This window comes from Dipteris shenzhenensis, chromosome 18, assembly GCF_047967505.1.
Source record: "Dipteris shenzhenensis isolate YYH24624 ecotype China chromosome 18, Dip_SZ_1.0, whole genome shotgun sequence".
Taxonomy (NCBI): domain Eukaryota; kingdom Viridiplantae; phylum Streptophyta; class Polypodiopsida; order Gleicheniales; family Dipteridaceae; genus Dipteris; species Dipteris shenzhenensis.
Window position 1 is genome coordinate 32,556,052 of NC_141613.1, and position 21,854 is coordinate 32,577,905.

The 21,854-nt window shown below is 44.1% G+C and overlaps 1 protein-coding gene across 2 annotated transcripts in view; it reads left to right on the forward strand.

Moving 5' to 3' along the window:
* LOC147891126 (dehydrogenase/reductase SDR family member FEY-like) overlaps nt 1-20,236 on the forward strand; it is a 42,516-nt gene extending 22,280 nt beyond the window's left edge. The window contains exon 7 of one of the 2 annotated variants that reach the window (XM_087389598.1): nt 19,539-19,725. In XM_087389598.1, coding sequence (XP_087245724.1) covers nt 19,539-19,583 — 45 coding nt within the window. In that variant the 3' untranslated portion in view covers nt 19,584-19,725. Of the gene's footprint in view, nt 1-19,538 lie in introns of both variants that reach the window. The other variant, XM_087389597.1, reaches the window with a different exon arrangement.
* The last annotated feature ends 1,618 nt before the right edge of the window (nt 20,237-21,854 follow it).

Consider the following 21,854-nt stretch of genomic DNA (forward strand, 5'->3'; position numbering starts at 1 on the left):
AAATAGCAATCTTGCAAGGGAAGATGTTAGGTCTTGCTCCTGAAGCTCCAACTCCTGCAGTCGGTTGGTTCAGCCATATTGTCTTGTATGGTGCACTAGTGGCACTTTATGCTTGCCCTTTGTCGAAGCTAGAGCAACCATAGGTTGCTTGTTACAGCTCCATGTTACCTGACAACCCAAAACTTTTTTTTTTTCATAAAAAGACTTGTATCAAGTATGAACAAAACCCGCAAGAGCAAAAGCTCAAGGCGGAAATACATCATGCGGTGCATGAGAAAACACTCCTCGGAAGGAGGTAGGAAACTGAGGCTGAAAGTGCCATCTCAACTCTGTGGTAGTCTCAGAGAAGACAGGGGAGCCCCCCCATTCTCTAAAAAATATAGCTATCTTGGCAGAGGTTGCACATGAGGACCCTTGCATGGTCGCCCAGATGGCCATCCGTGTATGCATAGTGTCTATCCATATACTAGGCAAGGTAGAGAAGGGTGGACCAGGGATCCATCCAAAGCCTCTGTGCATCTACCTCTCCAAATATGCCACGTTGTAATACTCGCCAGTATCTCCCAAGAAGAGTCCACATATGCATGTACAGCTTTGAACACCTTTTGAGTTTCTCTAATCTCGGTCATTAGAGCACTCTCTAATACCGTGAAATGTGAGGGAAAGAGAGGGGTGGAACGATAGGAGACAGAGACACTAGGGAGTGTGGGTGTGTAAAGAATGTGTTGAGCCACACCACAAATTCAAAGGTTTTATTAGGATTAGGGATTCACCCTATGACTGTCTTAAGACAGTCATAGGGGTCATAACTTTTAAAGGGTGGCAATGCGCCTTTACCCGAACAACCTCCCACCTAAAGGCCAATGTGCCTAAAGGGGAGAAAAGAATAAAAATTACAGCAATATACAGTTACTGTATACAAGACCATAAAATAAGAATGGTCTCATCCTAATCCCATGATGCGGCGACAATGTGCAAACCGCTTTGTAGGCAAGCTCTTAGTGAGCAAATCTGCAGGATTATCATCAGTATGCACCTTCACAAGCTCAAGCCGCTTGTCTTCCAGTACCTCCCTGATGAAATGGTATTTCACATTTATGTGCTTGGTCTTCTGATGAAAGACCGGATTCTTTGCCAACATGATAGCACTCTGACTATCACAATGCAAAACTGGCATATCCCCTCTAATGCCCAAATCTCCCACCAGCCGAGTAAGCCATATTGCTTCCTTGCAAGCCTCAGTGGCTGCAACATATTCAGCTTTAGTAGTTGACAGTGCAATGCATTTCTGCAACCGAGACACCCAATATATAGCACCTCTTGCAAATGTGAAAATATAACCGGTAGTAGACTTCCGGTTATCTGCATTCCCTGCATAGTCTGAATCTGTAAAACCATGCACCAATGCATCCTGCCTACCATAGCATATGCACAAGTCTTTGGTACCCTTGAGATACCTCAAGACGCCTTTCACTGCTTCCCAGTGCCGCTTGCTTGGATTTGCCATATACCTGCTGATGACTCCCACCGCAAAAGCAATATCCGGACGAGTGGCAACCATGGCATACATCAAAGAACCAACTGCAGATGCATACGGAACCTTGGCCATCTCAGCCTTATCATCATCTGATCTGGGGCTGTCCTTACTGCTGAGTTTTAAATGAGGAGGCAACGGGGTACTAATTGACTTCCCCCCCTCCATTTTAAACCTCTGCAGTACTTTGTCAATGTACTCCTTCTGTGACAGAAACAAAAGTCCCTTGGACTTGTCACGAATAATCTGCATACCAAGAATATGGTTTGCATCACCCAAGTCTTTCATGTCAAAAGACTTATGCAGTTGCTTCTTCAAAGCACTAATCTCCTGCTGAGATTTGCTGGCAATCAGCATGTCATCCACATATAGAATGAGTAGCATCAAACTGCCATCCTTTGCCCGTTTGGTGTACAAGCAGTGATCGGTCTCACACCTATGATACCCTTGGGACTGCATGAAGGCATCAAACTTCTTGTACCATTCTCTTGGCGCCTGCTTGAGTCCATACAAGCTTCTCTTGAGCTTACACACAAGCTGCTCTTTCCCTTTAACAGCATATCCCTCTGGCTGACTCATGTAGATCTCATCATGGAGATCTTCGTGAAGAAAAGCAGTCTTCACATCCATCTGACATAAATCCATGTCCTCATGAGCAACAAGAGCTAACACTGCTCTCAAAGTAGTCATCTTGACTACAGGGGAAAAGATCTCATCAAAGTCAATGCCCTTCTCCTGCTTAAATCCCTTGGCAACCAATCTGGCCTTATACCTCGGTAAAGCATTTGAATCCACTTTGACTTTGTAAACCCACTTGCACGGCAAAACCTTTTTGCCTGCAGGTAGCTGCACCAAGTCCCATGTATCATTTTGAAGTAGGGAGTCCATTTCTGACTGCATGGCTTTCTCCCACTTCCTTTTCTCTGTTCTTCCCATAGCTTCCTTGAAGCTGGAAGGCTCACCACAATCTGTCAGCATGATAAAATCAGCCACATTATTGGCTCCTGGAACAAACCTGTCAGGAGGCCGTTGTACACGGGTGCTCCTCCTAACAAAATGCTCCGTATTAGGTTGCTGTCTAGCCTGTTCGTCATGCATGACGGGTGGCTGTACCACCATATTTGGCTGTTCTACAGCGCCATTTGCTGGCATATCCAGTGGTGCATCATTGGCAAAATTGTCTGGCTGATTTTCAGCCTGTATACCCTCTTGAACAGGGTTATTTACAGCAGCCTGCTGCTGCATATTATTGGGCATTCTTTGCTGTCCGACATCATCATAAACAACCCTCCTGTATTCCACAGGTTGCATGGGTTCTTTGTGTACACTATCCTCTTTAAAGATGACGTCATTGCTGTGTATAATCTTCCGTTTGACAGGATCCCATAACCTGTACCCCATTTCACCTTCGTCACCGTAACCCATGAAGATGCATCTGAAAGACTTTGGCTCCAGTTTGGTGCGCAGTTCTTTGCGTACATGAGCAAAGCACTCGCAGCCAAACACACGTAAGTGCTTATATGAAGGTGGCTTGCCAGACCACACCTCCTCTGGCACTTTCAATTCCAAAGCCTTGTTCGGCGACCTGTTAATTAGGTGAACTGCTGTTTGCACGGCTTCTGCCCAAAAGCCATGGGGCAATGCAGCATAAGACAACATACATCGAACTTTCTCCTGGATAGTCCGATTCATTCGCTCACTCACACCATTTTGAGATGCATTATGAGGGGATGTGAGTTCCTGTTTAATGCCCTTAGCGTCGCATAACTGTACAAAAGCATGTGACACATACTCACCCCCATTATCGGATCTGAGGCATTTCAGCCTGCGTCCTGTCCGATTCTCAACCTGAGCGACAAACTTCTTGAAAGCATCTAAGGCATCGCTCTTATGCTTCAAGAAATAGACCCACACTTTGCGTGTGGCATCATCAATAAAAGTAATGAAATACTTTGCACCCCCTAGTGATAGCTGTGGCATCTCACACAAATCAGTGTGCACTAGATCAAGTGGTGCTCTATTCTGGGGAGTTCTCCTCTTATGAGGAGTCATAGAATACTTTCCAAAAATGCAATGATCACAAGTAGGCAAATCTGAAAATGAAAGAGACGGCAGATAACCCAAACGTGACAGTTCTTGCATTCCTTTAACGGACATGTGTCCCAACCGGCTATGCCACAATGAAACCTTTGGCAGCTCGGTTATGGCAACAACATGATTACCTACACTGGAAACATAAAGAGGGTACAAGGTATCACTCTTATAACCCTCAGCCACTACAACCTGGCCATCAGTAATTACCCATTTGGAATCCCCAAATGTGGTGTGGTAACCACTGTCATCCAACAAGCCAGTGCTAATCAGATTTTTCTTGATTTGCGGCACATGGCGAACACCATCAAGCATAAATATGCGTCCGTCAGGGAATACTATCTGTATACTGCCAATCCCTGCAATCTGACATGCATAGTTGTTCCCAAGGTGAACAACTCCATGAGTACCTGTGTAGGAAGTAAACCACTCCTTATGAGGCGTAACATGAAAAGAAGCACTTGAATCCAAGAGCCAGGTGTGCATGTCATGGCCATCAACAACCAATGTATGTGCAATTACAGCAGAAGAACATAATACATCATGTCTGTCACTGTCACTATCCTCAGCTGCAACATTCACTGCATCCAAGTCATCTGCCTTGGCCTTGCCTTTGCCTTTGCTTCCACTACCTGCATCCTTTGTCTCAGCCTTCTTGGCTTTCTGATCCCGTATAAACTTGAAGCACTTAGACTTCACATGTCCCTTCTTGCCACAGTAAAAGCATTCAATATCCTTTTTGCCACGGGAATGACTGCGGGATTTTTTATTCTTCCTGCTCATCTCCTCCATAAGGAGAGAGCTCTCCACATCAGCATACATAAGAGTGACATTTGAATTTGACAAAGTGGTCTTGAAAGTGTCCCAACTCTCAGGGAGGGTACACAACAAGAAAGTAGCCTTGAACTCCTCATCAAGGTTCAATCCCTGTGCAATAAGCTGTGTAAAGATGGCATTGAACTCACTCAAGTGTGAGGTCATAGCTGTACCTTCCTTCATGCGAAGGTCGACAAGCTTCTTCAACCAATAAACCTTACTGGCTGAACTCTTTTGGGCATACAACTCTTCTAGTCTCTGCCATAGGCCATAAGAGGTCTTTTCTGCCTGAACATTGAACACAAGAGAATCAGTGAGAGTAAGCATGATAGCCGCCCTTGCGGACAAATCAAGCTCCTCCCACTCATCATCTGCCATCCCAGATGGCTTGACACCCTTCACTTATGGGCTTAGAAATCTTCTTTAGCAGAAGTACATTCAAACACTGTTCTGCCCATAAATTGTGTGCCCCTTCCAATTTCTTTATGTTCAGTATTGAGGATTCACTTCCCCCTGATGCCATATCAGACAAGGAAAGTGCCTGACTCCCTGTAAGTCAAAAAATGACTAAATCAGAAAACCTGCTCTATCAAGAGCCAAGAGCACTCACAATAGTGCTGTTTTTTACTGTCAAAAAATCCTGCAGCAAAACAGAAAATTTTCCCTCTAGTCACTGTACCTTCTGACACACTGTACCGTGCTCAAATAGGCATAAAACAGTAACTACAGAATGCTGCAGCTGTTCCACAAGTGCTTTACAAGTGCATCATCATCTGACGAAACACAAAACACTGATGTCCTGATCACTTCTCCCACCTCAGATGAGGTATTGCACTGATTTTATATGCATAAACCACTTGTCATACACTGTTTTGTCCACTGAAAAAGGCTCCAAACACCTCAGCCTGTCACAAAACCTGCAACAAAGTATGGGACAAATCCCAAACAATCACCCTTCTGCCAAGGGGATAAAAGGCATCTGAAGTTCTCAAACAGTAACTCAAGTGCTCACAAGCAAAAGCTGGGCAAAAGCCCCTTGATTTGACACCTGTACCAAGTGAAAAACACCTCAACACTGAGGTAGCATACAAAATACAGCGCTCTCCTGGCACTTTCACCTGACAAAGTAATGCATAAACTGCCTGTGTGCATAGTGGCAACACAGATCCCAACGTACAAACACTGAAAAGAAGATCTTTTGAGCACTGTCAACGATGGATAGTTAGGGACCGAGTAAACTCGATGCGCCCTGGCCAAGCGTGGCTCAACTGAGATTTTCAAAGTGTCGTACACAAATTGTGACCTGCAAAGAAATGTCACTGATACACTGCGGAAAACGAGACCAATGTGGGCACCCTGGCTCCACACTGCCTCAAGGCATACACTGCATACACTTCCAGGCAAAAGCCCTATGAAATTGTCACCCGAAAACTGAGATTTGCACTCAGCAAAAGCATAAAAGCCCTCTGCAAAATCAAGGCATCTGACCTTCCCGAAAAATAACTGTGCAACTACCACACACTGTGGCACTAGTCACCTCAAGCACGAGGGACACGAGTGTACTTGCTGTACCTCAAACACACAGTTTTAGAACTGAAAAATTCCGGGAATGCATCAAGAAAAAAAACCTCATTGTACTTTTGTACCTGCGTGTACTTGCAAGTACCACGCAAAAGAGCAGAGTGTTCTCACTGTTTCCTTCTTCCCCAAACAAAAATTCTGTGCCTGCTGTATCTGCAAGTACCTGCATGCCTGCACAGAGTACCTGCTGTACCCTGTACTTGCGAGGGCACGGATCCCCAAAAAAAATTTCGAAATTCCCTTGGCTGAGGGTACAGCCGGTACGGCTGTACCTGTACATGCACGCATCCGTACAGCCAGTACGGCTGCCTGTCACGGCGTCCGTACAGCCGGTACGGCTGGCTGCGGCCGCCTGGTTGCTGGTAGCAGCTAGCAGCAGCTAGCTGCTGCTGCAGCTATAGCTGCTCACGCAACTGCTGCGCGCAGCTGCTCCTGTGCGCTGCGCGCGCTGGCTGCGCCCTGCTCGCGCACCTTCTGACAGAGGGCACGAGGCCCGAGGGGAGAGGGAGGGGTAGACCGGAGTGAGAGGGAGAGGGTGGCTCTAATACCAATTGTGAGGGAAAGAGAGGGGTGGAATGATAGGAGACAGAGACACTAGGGAGTGTGGGTGTGTAAAGAATGTGTTGAGCCACACCACAAACTCAAAGGTTTTATTAGGATTAGGGATTCACCCTATGACAGTCTTAAGACAGTCATAGGGGTGATAACTTTTAAAGGGTGGCAATGTGCCTTTACCCCAACATGAAACTCATATTATGCATAATGCGTGATAAGGCATCAGCAACTTTATTATCCTTCCCTCTTTGGTACCGAATCAAGTTAAACTCTTGCATGAGTTCTGCCCACCTAGCTTGGCGGCCTCTCAAGTCAGGTTGTTTACAAAAATGTTTCAGAGTATCATGATCAACATCAACATAAAACTCTGACCCATACAAATAATGTCTCCATGTTTTCAGAGCATGGATAACTACATACGACTCTAATTCACGAGTTGGCGAATTTCGTTGAGAGGGAGAAAGCTTCTTGCTTTCAAAGGCTACTGGTCTTCCCTCTTGGAGGAGAACTGCTCCTACCGCAATGCCACTTGCATCGGTTTCAAGGAAAAACGGTTTTTGGGGATCAACTATTTTTAACACCGGTTCTGAGACCACAACTTGTTTTATGGTGTTAAAACTTTCCTGTTGATTCTATCCCCATATAAAAGGCACTTTATCTGAGGTCAGATCAGTCAATGGCGATACTATTTCGGAATATCCTTTGATATGCCTTCGATAAAATTGGACAAATCCCAAGAATGATTGCAAAGCGGTCAAACTTTGAGGGATTGGCCAAGTCAGTATCGAGCCACTTTCTTTGGATCCATTTCTATCCCTCAGGAGTAATTATGAATCCTAAATATTCAAGTCTTATCATACACAGTATAGTTTTCTTTTTATTTATATAAAGATTGGCTTTCCTCAAAGTACTGAACACTATATAAGAATATCATCAATAAAGTGTACTACAAACTTTCCGATATACGGACGTAGTAAATCGTTCATAAGCATGACGAATGTAGCTGGAGCATTGGTAAGTCCAAAGGGCATTACCAAAATTACGGCCCTCATCGATCCGAGCCATCAGATACCTATGCTTAATAGTGATATTATTCAATGCTCTGTAATCTATATAGAGGCAAAAAGTATCATCTTTTTTTTCTTTAATATCACTGGCGAAGCAAAAGGTGAGAAACTTGGTTGAATCTGCCCCAACTTGAGGTATTCTTCCAGTTGTCTTCGCACCTCCACCTCTTCAGTAAAACTCAACCTACAGGGAGGTCTATTTACAGGTCCTGCCCTTGGGATTAGTTCAATCTTATGCTGAACATTCCGTTCTGGAGGTAATCCATAAGGTAGCTCATCCCTAAAACAATCAGAGAACTCCTCAGTTATTTGATCAGCCAGCTTGGCCATCTCTCCATTTTGGACAACATCAGTGCTAGCCGAAGGATCATCAACTGGCTCTACCGATGCTGTACAAAGAAACAAAAACTCTTCTTGAGCTTTTCGAATTTCCATTACGGAAACCAACGGTCCTTGAGGTATATCTCTTTCACCTCGTAAGACATACAGCACATCATTCATCTTGAATTGATAAATGTGCTTTTTCCAATCTATGGCTGGATTCTTCCTAGAATGCCAAGCCTTATCCAAGGCTATGTCTGCATGAGCAAGCTTTGTCATTTCAAAATCAAGCTTCTCAGCATAGTCCTAAATTCGAAGCTCCAACTGGGTAACCCTCTGGTCCTATACTTGAATTGAACTTCCATTTGCCATTCTGACTGTATATGCATAGTCAGATGGGCTAGTCTTGAGTTTCAGCCTCTTTACAAGCTTGGAGTTAATTACATTGTGCATTGACGCTGAGTCAAACAACACAATGACATCATGATTAGCTACTTGCCCTTTCATCTTAATTAACTCCGTATCATTAAAGGTTGTATACCCCGTTGCTGCGGGTTTTGACAGGATATTATTAGGTGCACTAGTTACTAACTTAGCAACAGACACACATAACAAAACAGGTACTGACCTTTGAGAAGATCCTGCTAGCTGAATCTGCATTTGTTCTGCTCTGGGGCTTCCCTCCATTTTCACGTCGCATTCTGAGACCACCATCTCAGCCATCCGACGTTCTTTGTTTCGTGGACAATCTTTCCACTGATGAGGCTGAAGGCATCCAAAACACAAGCCTTCTCTCCTCGCTTTTTTCCTTTGCTCTGGGTTCAAAGAAGACTTCGACCAAGCTCGGGCTGCCATTGGTATTACTTTTCTTTTCATTCCAATGGTAGTACTTGATTTAGGAGTCTCAACTAGTTTCGCCTGCTTGGCTTGACCACTAGGCTGTGAGGCACTCCCTTTGCTGATCCACTTCTTCTTAAATCCAGTTTTCTTCGGGTACCCATACTGAGTCCCAACCTACACAAACCCACGCAGTCTGTTCCCTTTTGCATCCTCATAGTTCAGGGCTATGGTAATTTCTTCATCTAGCGTGTTCGCATACTTAGCTCGAACTTCCATCTTTGTTCGATCATTCAATCCAAAGATAAAATCTTTTACTTGGATCAACTGAGATAGGGGTTCATCAACCTTCATTACACTTTCTCTGAACTTATCAGTGTATTCCGCCACTGATAAATTTCTCTGACGAAGATTTCGATACTGATCCCAAGCTCGGGATGCTTCGTTAGGAGGTAGGAAGTGTTTTCTAAATTCCTTTTTAAACCCCTCCCAAGTAGTGGATGCTACTCCATCTTTCTGCTGTTTTACCACCACCTATCCGTTGCCTCATTAAACATATGGGTGGCCTCGCAGATTTTCTTCATGTCATTCCTGATTTCACAAATGGTGAATGCCTCGTCCCATTTGTGTAACCAGGTCTCAATGATATCGGAACTACGGTCAGACATCCGACCAGAATACTTTTCTGGCCTATAGTTGGTAATATTAGGCACCGTAGCCCTCCTAGGCTCGACCGTAGGAACACTGGACTCCAGTTCCATTGGAGATTTACCTTTCTCTTCACAGGATGGCCTAGCAGACATACCATTTTCCTGAGCTCAGATTGCCCTACATTTGCTTGTAACTGTTGTGCTAAAATCTGTTGCAAGGCATCCTCTAACATTGCAATTCTGCCAGATAGTGTATGACGTGCTGGGCGCAACACCTGCGGGGTTGGCCGGACTCCCGACTCTACGGGATTCATCCTAGAAGCTTCTTCTTCTACTTCCATTTAGGTCAATGGATGTGTGGTTTTCCAAATGATAATAATAAAACACCGCTTGAAACTATAATTACAATTCGAAAGTCTAACTTCCAAATTTACAGCTAACAAAGCATATATCACACTGTAACCAAAACCACTTTTCCCTATACTAGGGAAACTCCTGCAATCCGAAATAACTCAAACACGGAGACCAATAAACTTAGAAGGCATAGAAAACCCCCTGGTCATTCATGTAGCATAGAGAGATCAAGTTGTTCCTACTGTGGCTCAGCTACACCCTGGTTGGAGACCCATTTTGCATTTATAATCTGTCCTGCATAGCTGATGTGGCCAACGACCTTAACCAACGTGTTCTCTGTCAATCGAATTATTCCACGCAGCCCCAATGTTGACGAGCTATTGCGAACTAAGAAGAGCGTGATCGTTTATCACGTCCGCAAGTCTCTTCATTTCCATGACTTTGCAAAATCCATAGCACTACATTTTATTTTTCTCACCCAGCCGATAACGTTGAAGGATCTCCACGTAACGCAGATATCAAAAGCTAGAGTTCCTTTAAGTGATTCGTCGTGGATGTCTAGATCAGTTTCACGGTTCTAAGCTAGCTACAGGTTGACGAACGAAGTCACAGTACCTTACCAAATCCTACGACATCTAGTTTCGTGACCACACAGTAGCTCTCATCGTGCGTTGCTCATCAACGCTACCCAGACTGACGAACTGCCAAATTACGATCTGTGTAGAATTTGGGCTCCGTATTGTCCGTCGTCATACGCCCAACCAGTCCCAGACCTCTCGCGATACCAAATGATACGCGAAAATCTGGTACGTCTCTGCTATTCTCCTCCCAAAACAATGAACTACCCGTAGTCTTTTTCTCTGATCCCATCTGGAAATCGCTGGAAATCCTTCCTTAATTCATCGTTAGACTTCCAAACTCGACAAGATCCCAAATCGGCACTCTGATACCAAATGATTCATGAAAACCTGTTTACTTCTAGCTTGTTACGTCGAATCACGGGCGCTGACACATTAAATCACCTCCCAGCCAATCTCAGTGGTCGTAAGCTATCTCACTAAAATTTCACGTGGAAGCTCTTGCTTACTAAATCTCCACCAAGCCCCAAATTTCCCTAGATGGATCTAGTATGCCACATGTCTTCATTTTAGGGTCCCTCCTTAATGCATCATTTACCCCTCTCTTGGGATATCATTAAAACTATTTGCCCCTTGGCACATTTCATGCATTTAGGTCCCCTAGCCTTAGATCCACCTGGTCTAGTGCCATGTCACCCTCACCAAGGACCTTGACCTTGAAAAGTCTCCTTTATATAGGGGCAGTCTGCCCCACTTTCCACACCGACTCAGGTCTAGATAAGTTGACTAGAGGCAGACCTAGCTGACCGCTGCCTATTCTACTTGTTCTAGGCCGACCCACTGGTGAACTCAATCCATGCTTTAGGACGATCCATATGCGTCCAGATTTGGCCCCGCTACCAAAAGTAAGTCCCGTCCAGCTCTCAAGGCTGGGCATACATACTGTCCATTGTGTTTTTAGAGAATGAGTTTGGGAATGTTCCTGGATTCATCTAGGTATATACATACTGTCCATGTGGTAGCCTTCCATTCTGCCCATATGGCATCTCTATGGTAGCCCAAGAAAGGACAGCCATGTGACAGCTCCATATGGACTCCACAATCATGCATGCGTGCTGCATGCATTGCGCATGTGGCAATTGCATCAGTTCCCTAATCAGTTCCTTCCAGCTCTCAAGGCTGGGCATACATACTGCCCATGTGGTAGCCTTTCATGCTGCCCATATGGCAGCTCTGTGGTAGCCCAAGAAAGGACAGCCATGCTACAGCTCCACATGGACTCCACAATCATGTATGTGTGCTGCATGCATTGCCCATGTGACAATATGCATCAGTTCCCCAATCAGTCCCAAGAAGGATACCAATGTCAAGCCCTATCGCTCTCCTAAACTAGGGCTCAGAGGTGAGACATTTCTAACATTACCACAATGATACTACCACGTGTTGCTTGTGATTGGGAATGTGGAATCCTGCACTTTGACCTCACCATAATTGAGGATGCACTTTAATATCAGAGAGCATGGAGTATTTAGAGCGGTCGATGAAAATGCTATCCTTAGTGTCTTGAACCACTTGTTAGTTAAGAAACTTATAAGTTATATCACCAAAAAGTCCTAGTCATAAACAAGTGGTCTCACTAGCAATGCCAAGAAGGTATGGGACACCATGATACAAGGATACCTTGGATTTCCAATTAAGCATATGACATGTTTTGTTGAGAAGGTGCAGATTTGAGGATACAAGGATACTTCGGATTATGAATTATGCATCTTGATAGGACATATGTTGTCCTTGGCTGGAAAGGCTCTACTATCTAAGACATACTTTTCAAGAGTCATTTAAATAACTTCATGAAACTCTGTACTTATTTGTTTGATGGAACTAGATCGACGCTTGCACCAAGAAGAATGCAAGACAATCATTGCGATTTTGTTTGTAACTAAAGTAGATTGGAAATCTTGCTCACGAATTGACTCTTCTTGAATACACCCAAATTTTCATGTTAGTAGAGCTGAAAAAATCGGGGTGGTGAAGATATGTGGTACGTGAATAAGTCCTAGTTTAACTTATTGAACTATACCTTATTTTTACTGTGTGAACCACAAATGAAAATTTTAAATACTACACTACTTGCAGTATATCTAGAAGATTTGACCAAGTGGAAAGCGAGATTAAAAAAGAGCTCAACTTGAGAAAAGGTAATTGATTAAAGAGGTTTCCTCATTTGCTTTTGAGGACAGGAGCATTTCTTAAAGGGAAAGGGAACACTACACACATCATAATGTTGTAATATAAGGTATGGGTTTAGAAGGTCTCAACATTGTCTAAGAATTGGAACTTTAATGGATGATATTATTCGATAATGGTGCAGCGCCAATGAACTTTAATGGATGAGATTATTCGATAATGGTGCAGCGCTAATGTGTAAAATGGCTAGGGTAAAGAAACATACCTAGGCCTAAGTCGTAATAAGGGGTGCAAGGGTTGGGTTGCAAGAGATGACTCAAATGAGGTGGTCTCTTTATGAGACACTTGGCATCCAATATGAGTTTTACTTGTAGGCATGACGCGCGCGCACATGAGATTGAGTCTAGAAGAAAACCCAAGAAGACTCTAGGAAGAAACATGGCTGGGCTACATGAAGGTGGCCGATATGGTAGCAAAGGGGTTCATGCTCTCCTACGGTCTGATGGAGAAGGTCCAATTGAGCCCTTGAGTTTGGTCCGTTAGGTTCTGTTATGCAACAAGGGATGACTATACCTTTTTTGAACAATACAAGGCCAACGTCTACATAGTGTTAGTGTAAGTAGGATTAGGACATGCATGGTAACTACTTGATATCCTAACCTCTAGTCTACTAACACTCTTGGATCGCTCTAGACTAGCATAGTATAAACAATCCCCCTTTCCAATCCACATGTTGTAGCTTATTACCATCGAGGTATACAAACCTTGGCAAGAACATCATACGTAGCTCACATAGAATCAAGACAACAAATTAATCCCAAAACAGATTGGTTATGTGAAATCTATTGTTTCCTCAAGATGTGTGCTACCAACAAAGCTGAAATCTGCTGCCTATCTAGAGCTAGAATTGTTAGAAAACTGTCAGTCACCACCAAATGCTGCCACATGGCAGCCACGGAGTGTGCCGTGCGGGGGTCCCAATCCCCATCCCATACCCGTGTAGAGCCTCTCCCACATCCAACAAAAGGCCGGTGGGACGATGGGAGGGGGTCTCATCACCGATTATACTCAAGGATCCTCAAGTGCCACTACTTCTTATGGGATTTTATCCTCATATATCCATGTGTTGATCGCGCGTCAAGGAGCCACTAGCCCCCCTTATTTCCATTAAGCACACATGATGCCACTAGGGGGTTTGAGCCACACCAAGGCCCTAAAGGCCTTTATTTCCAACAACCCCCCCCATGGTCCAAACTTCAAAATACATCCTGCTCCACACAGGTCAAATCGATTCCCCACAAAGGTCAACCAACACTTGGTTGTTTAGAGCCGCCATAAATGTGACCAACCACGCATAGGGCCAGGGCTGCCAGAGACATCACATCACATCACATCACAAATGGTACCTCCATCTCCTGTCAACTTTCAAAGCACCTGCAGGCTGCCACCTCCCACAAGCGCACAAATCCTGTCATCCACATAGAGCAGCCAAGTTGTTGCCACCTCAATGTACATTCGCAGACAGCACGTGTGGGTCACCACTTCCCATGCACTCGGGAGCTTTTCTGTGACAGCAGCTGCCATAAACTGGAGTTTTATACACAGATATGCCATGCAACAAACAGACAGAGGTTCACGAAACAGTGCGCCACCGAACACGCGGCCTAATTACAAAGTCTGCAGGAGTCAGTTACCACCAGATGCTGCCACATGGCAGCCATGGGCTGGTTCAGCCAGCAGACTGATCAGTTGGCCAGAGTATGGCTCAGTCAGCAGTTTGCAGAGAATTTTAGCCTTCTATAGAAATTCCCCATTGGGAAGGGCAAGCCATACATAACAAAATTGTCAAAGAGGTGGTGTTGCAAAGCAGAGGGCAAGCTCAAAAAGCAATCAGACAAAAAACAGCCATGTATTGCAACAGAGAAAAGCAAATTGAGCATGTTGAGCGAACAGATTGCATGAAGATTTAGCAGACCCGGAGACTGAGATGATGGTGGATTCTATTGCCGATGAAGCATTGTTATGATGCAGATAGAATCTTTTCTAGTTGGGTGTGAGGCAACTACCTGAGCTACAATATGTTTTGGTGGAAGACTTTTCATCCTCATATTTTGATTGTCGATTGACAGAGATTCTAGATATTTTGTGAGAGACTTCCCTTTGATTCATTCTTGTTGGAAATAAAGGCCTTTGGGGCCTTGGTGTGGCCCAAACCCCCTCGTGGCATCTTGTGTGCTTAATGGAAATAAGGGGGGCTATTGGCTCCTTGGCATGCAGTTGACACGTAATTATATGAGGATGAAATCCCATAAGCAATAGGTCGGTACCTGAGGTTCCTTGAATATAATAGGTGATGAAACCCTCTTCCCGCCGACCTTTGTTGGACGTGGGAGAGGCTCTGCACGCCTATGGGGCAAGGATTGGAACCCCTGCACCTGGCGCTCTCTCTCTCTCTCAATGAGCCATTGTGCCAAAGCCCAATCAAAGAATATGCACATTTGCTCCCTTAGAAGAGCTCTTAAAAACACGTTGAAAATGCCCTTCAAGCTTGCTGTTGAGAAGTCTAAGCCAATTACACACTCAAGGCATCCTATTGAGTTTAGCAAAAACTAAGGAGAATACATTCTAGATGAATATCCTCTCCTATTCTATCAAGCCAAGCACACTTCTTGAGTGCTATCGTCTTGTGATTCTGGAGCCATGCAGGAGTCCTGGTTAAAGTGCTCATGAAGTCTCCACTCAATGGGTACGCTGGTATCTTCTTTACCCTCAGTCTTGATAGCCTCATCCTCAATCTGGAACTTGGAGCAGCATAGACTGTCCTCCACAACGGCATGAACACTCAATGCTAACATCTTGACGGTCACCTCACTATCTGCAAATCCTGTCTCAGGGATGCTTGGTGCAACCACCAAGAACAGTTCCTCTACCACCACAACGTCAACCTATGGTTCTTCCTTCTGAGGCTGGTCCTTCTACCTTCTTTAATTTGCAATCTTTTGTTATGTATCTAACAGTAGAAGTCTGTTTCTTGTTGCCTCCACCGTTTGAAGAGTCCCTTGTCCCTTTTGAACAATCACCATCAGCCTTGGGCTTACCTTGACTAGGCTGCCCTTATTGTTAGACTTGCCTTCGCTTGAAACAAGAAATGCTTTGTCCTTTGTGCTGCTGTTACCATACTTCTTCTCCCTTCCTCTTGCATGATCATTGGTCCCAACTCCTCAAAAGTGACTCGCTTGGATTGCTTTGCAGTTGTTAGTGTAGTACACACAAACCCTCGAAGCTTCTAGGAATCATATTCAGTACTAACAATGCTAATTGATTTGTATTGACCTTATGACCTACAAATACTCACTGATCCTTGATAACCTTTACTTTGATCAACTACCTGATCTCCTTCTTTCATCTTTGTTGGAAACAATTGGAAGAATTCCGCCAGTGTTGTTTGTACCAGTCTTTCAGTATGGTCCAGGCGTCCTTTGAAGTATCTGCCAACTGGATGTGCAGAATCACTTTGTCCATTATCATAGAAATGATAAGAGAGAACACCTGTGCGTCCTACTCCTCTAGTTCTCCCACGTTCGCTAAGTCAGCTAGTGTTTAACTGGTAGCACCTGTGGCTACTTCCAAATCTTCCTTGCCACCATGTGGCTCATTATCTTCACCTTCGAGATTGGGTAATTGCTCCTATATGGTTTGCATTGTCCCCAAAGTTGGGTAACACAGGATCCCTGAAGCCATAGAAAGATGAAAAAACTAAGCTGATAGGTAGTTCACTCTGCTCACATTCAGTAGCTTTAAAGCATAATCTGGATAGAAATCGCAATGTACTCTTCCTCTAGATTTCCAGGTTGATCAAGTGTGACCTCGGATTCGATAGTAGGTTGTCACCTCTTTCCCTGTTGAAGGATCTCCCTAACTCTGATACCAGGTTGGAGAACCTATGTGAATGGGCCTTCTAGATCTTACCCAATATGTGTGCACAAGCATATACCACTGCCATGCTTAGATCTGAAGTATGCAGTAAGATATATGTAGGGAGCAGCCCCAAACTCCCTGTCAGCACCTTCTCTTGCGGGTGCCTTTGCTGCAATCTGCTGCCTCCTATGTTTCAACTTCTGTGATGCATATCTGACGGCTGGAGCTGGTGGCTGTATGCTGCTGCCTTTCTCTGCCTTCTCTATTGCCTTTGTGCACTTTTGAAAGCCACTGCTGCAGCCTGCAACTGCCTAAACTTGAATTATCTCTGCCATGCCTGGATCCCCCCCCCCTCTCGCTCAGCCTCCCAATGGGGACCTTATATGGAGGGCTGAAACCCTCTGCTAACTGCCGACTGCACCCTAATATGGCTGACTGGTCAGTCTGCTGGCTGGCCCTTGGGGCCTATAAATACCCCCTGTCTGCTCCATTTCTGCCCACATCCAGGGCTTAAAACAGCCCCTTGTTTTCAAAATCTTTAACACTTGACTTGGCCATATGCACCGACACTCGCATTGCTCTAGACTAACCTTGTATTACAGGATAAACCTATAATGGTCTAGTGACGTGCCTAAAATGTCAGATTTAGGACTGATGCTTTACTGCTTGGGCATGTGAATGGAAAAAGTGCTGAGCTATCTCTACACACAAGGCACAAAGCCATCGTGTCCACAAGAGATTGCACAAGAAGTATTCAAGGCTGCTGTGTTGGAAATTGCTCATGAGGAGAGCACTTGAACATGGTAACAAGAGAGGATTGGGGGGCATGAGAGTCTACTGTGTCAGCACCAGGTATGGATGCCACATGGGTAGATCTAGGCGGAGGGAAACATCCACATGACAGCCAGGTGGGCAGCACTCTCTTACGTGGAAGGGTGGCACATGGTCATGCCCTACCACCTCAACCCTGGGCCCTATGCACTCCATATTTTGTTATACTATTGCCACACATACAAGCACACACTCTTATTTATGCCTTTTTACTTTGGTCAAATTTATCCATAACAACACTTCACGTGATGATTATGATGGAGATATAATAACCGCATGAGAGTGGGAGTTTGCATGAGGCTATGATCTACATGTAGGTTTATTTAGTTATAATTTACTCATTAAGTTAATCATGATCACAATCACTATAAAATGCATCATCATTGTTTTAATGATTTTCTTTTGTAGGACAAAAAGCACATTGCATTATGGTCATAAGGAGAATATTTTGTGTGGAACACATTGATTTGAAGAGAGCCACATTTTATTATGGAGTCATGGCTAACTTAGTACACAGGTGCTTATTCCCAAACAACAGCACCCTAAGCTGAGGCTCAAAAGATATGCTTTCTGTTGCTGCAGACCCACCACCAACAAAAACACAGACTGCTAGATCTCCATCAGATTTCGTCTCTAGTCTCATATGTTCCAGGCTTTGTAGAAGATCTGCCCTGTTCTCCTTTGCTTATGTAGATGCTCAAAAACCTTCTTCATATGCTCGCCATAGGCTCCCTTCTCTTGAAGCTCATTTTGCATTGAAATGAACCAGCGGTCACAATGAGTTCGAGGCCTTGCATTGAATGAACACGATGTTAAGGAAAATGTGTCCCCCTCAAAGACCTCCAATTTGAAGATTTGCTCCTCTATTATAAGTAGATATACAAGTGACATATTTTCACTCAGATGGATATCATATAATAGCATCCAAATGTAGCTCTCTTATCCAGGTCATAAGCAATAGCTGCATGATTTCTTGAAATCTCACGCAGATGATCAGTCGAATCAGTGAAAGCTCAGCGATTCCAGCTCTGCATTAATTATAATTATATTGCTGGAAGCATCTGGAGGATCTCTGCCCAAGAATACTCACAATGTTCGATGTTCTTAGGGAGAAATGCTCTTATATAGTGCCTAAAGCAGCCTGGAAGTTGCAGTACAAACGGTTGAAGCTTTCCTCAACTTGGCAGGTTCAGTCAGAAAGTGGGCATACGGTATAGGCTCTGGGAAGCCTTTTCATGGCAGTCCTATGGCTGTGCCTATTTGGCTATCCAGGCAGGCAGACTATTGTCTGGTCTGTTGCCAACCAGATGGGTAAGTATATGACCAATTGAGTCGGCTAACCATCTGGCTGGGCTCGTTGCGTGGTTGGATGATGTCCCTTGATGACCCCAAGGGGGCCTTAACTCTACCCAAGATTGGGCATCCAAGGGAATAGGCCTTCAAATCTAGTAGCACTTAGCATGGATGCATTTAGAACACTATTGACACCATCATAAATCAACCAAATTCATCTGATAACCAGCAGGCAACATAAGCCACATTTCAGTCATCATGAAGCAGTTTGGTGAGCATGAGCAATCAGTTCACAAGATCCTGGGAGACATTTCAGCTATCCAGGCATTCAGCAAAGCTATCCACACAGGAGGAGGAAGGTAAGATGCAGCCAGCAGGTATACACTGGGCAAGATACCACAAGTTCACACTTCACAATTATATTTGACAGAGAGCGCCAATCGGAACAAAAGTAATGTTCTTGTCGCTCTTTGCTTGGTCTCACATCCTGTATGTTATAATCTACAAGATTTCAGTGAAGCTGTTAACAAAAGTAATGTTTCTTTTGCTTGGTGTGACATTTCATATGTTAATGCCTACAAGATTCATTGAAGCTGCTAATTCACAACAGCATGAAAGCAGGTAGAGTTGACAACATGTGGTCCTAGTTTCCTGGGAATAGGATTCCAACCTGCATGTAAATGCTGAAGCTGAAAATCCAAGATTGTCAGACTGTGGCTAAGACATTGAGCTGTCAGATTCCATTTTTACTTCTACTCCCAGGAAACAATGGCATTCATGACTTTACCATAGGAACAAGGTTAGGAGGTGGGGCTTGGAAGGGGATGTGGGTGCTACTTTAAGAACATGCTTTTGGGGCCGTTATGTCCATTTGTAGCCGTGGCTTTTGTTCATTGACATTATTATTTTTTCCTTTTTGATGTAGGGGCAAGGAGTGTACTTTATTGCGCCACAGATCCTCAAGTGCTAGAATATGCAGATGCTTTGAGAGCTGAAGGGTGGCCAGTCTGCCCTTATTATTCATCAGATTGCAAGCCAAAGGTCACTACGAGGCAAGCCCAGAATGTAGGGATTGCTTTTAAAGTCTGGGAGAAGACTAAAGAGGCCATTGGTCTCTCTAATGAATTGATGGAAAGATTACTTGGAGGTCAAGATGTTGGTGCATATGAAAAAGAAAAGCTTCTTGTGTCTGCAAATGGTATATAGAACAGGATGATGTGAACAACATGGTGATGTTCATATACAGAAGCTGGTTCTTTTTCCTCCATGAAGTAGTCCATCTTATCTTTTTGGCTACCAGTGCTTACAATAGATGTTGTGGACGGCTTTGCAGTTCTCCAAGCATTTTAGGGACTCACATTTAAACGAGTCTTCTTACTTAGATTGTCTGAACTTCCATAGCATGAAATTAGCTCTCGGTTGGACAATGGGATAGAGCATGTTGCTCAGTAAAATCCAGACTCGTATGCTCTCGTCTTTGAATCTTAAAGCGGTATCCCTTTTGTTTGGATAAGTTTAGGTCCATTGGTTGTTTATATATTTGATTCTAGAGATTTTATGAATCTTATATTCCTTCATGAAAAATGTCTCAAAATATTGTCGGCATCTATTAAGGGGTGTGTGTGCTTGTGTGCAATCTTTCTATGATTGCTTGCAGACAAAGTGCATAGATCATGATGTATATCTGTCTTATATTGAGGTTTTCTCTTGATGTATTTCTCATCGTCCTATTCTAGGATGATGATTTTGTAAATAAAGCAACTCAATTTTCACTTAGAAAAAAAGTGTGTGTGTGTGTGTTTTTGGTTCATGTCATTACAAGTGTGTGTTCGATTCCTGGTGATAGGAATCGCTTCGGATGAGTCAATTTGGCTCCTTGGCGTTGTTATGAAGTAAAAATCAATCTCTCTCTCTCTCTCTCTCTCTCTCTCTCTCGGAGTTGTGAATGCTTGCATTGGCAACCATTAGTGGAAAGGAGATATAAATGACTTGACCCCTATGGTAAGGAGCAGCAGCTTAGTGGAGTATGCTTGGGATGACATATCTATGGATGCATAGTTTGAGTTTATTCTTTGGATTGGAGACAAGTGACCATTGTGGTTACATATTGCTTGGGACACACCTAATTGACAAACTAGACTTGATTACAAAAAAGTGCATGCATATATGCAAATGCATGCAGATATGCAAATGGGCCTCATGTTACTATGTCCTCGTAGGACAAGTATGAGTCCTTGAGTTCCTACCATGCTTTTACATAATTTTAAGCAAAGAGGTAAAAGATGTCATAATGATATAATTAGATAATGACTTACTCACGGGTCAAGGGTGGAGTAGATGGGATGTACATGATTTTAAGCAAAGAGGTAAAAGATGTCATAATGATATAATTAGATAGTGACTTACTCACGGGTCAAGGGTGGAGTAGATGGGATGGATATTCCCAACGGTATACTAAGGCTATATATTGGCATAGGAACATAAGTTGGGGACATTGATCAATATGCGGACAGTGCACTGATCTTGCTAGATGCATCCGGGCTTTTGTGGTATGGGGCACAGAGGTCTATTAAGCTAAGGCTAGGTTGTGTAATTTTCTTGTGACATGTAGTGCTTGAGATTGTGCTGATTGCTCTATGGAGATTGTGAACTTTATGATTTGGTTCCTAACCCATGGTACGAACCTTCTATTAATGCTTGAAAGATTTCATACAAGATAGCAGTCCCGAAGGTGCTGAGTATGGAAAAAACTGGAAAAGGCTAAAAAAAAGAAATCGTCTTGTTTCATAGAAACCTAGCTCATTGCCTAGGGGATCTTTGGAATTGGGGCTAACAGCCAAGTAGGGGGACTATATAGCCAGCGAATCCCTCGCGAAGTGAATATGTAGAAAACTCCTACAAGCCCAGCCTTGCAAAAATGAGCACGTCTCTCGATAGTCGCCTTGGAGCTTGGAGTCCCACGCTCCTAGGTGGACCATAGAGTGTAAATGATATCCTGCTAGATGGCAACTACGGTAGCGGAGGGTGGAACCCATCACAAGACTGCAATGAGCCACCCAAATGTTCCAAGCCGTGATGTTGGCTACCACCTCCCAAACATTGTCCTCCCTAGGAGGAAGAGGAGCTAGGCTGTCAAGAGGGACTGCCTCGTGGAGTGCAATCCTTTGGATGCTCTGATCATGTAACTGGTAGGCTGGGGAGATCTCATCAATCTGAAACCAAGCCAACATCCCCCAGGTGT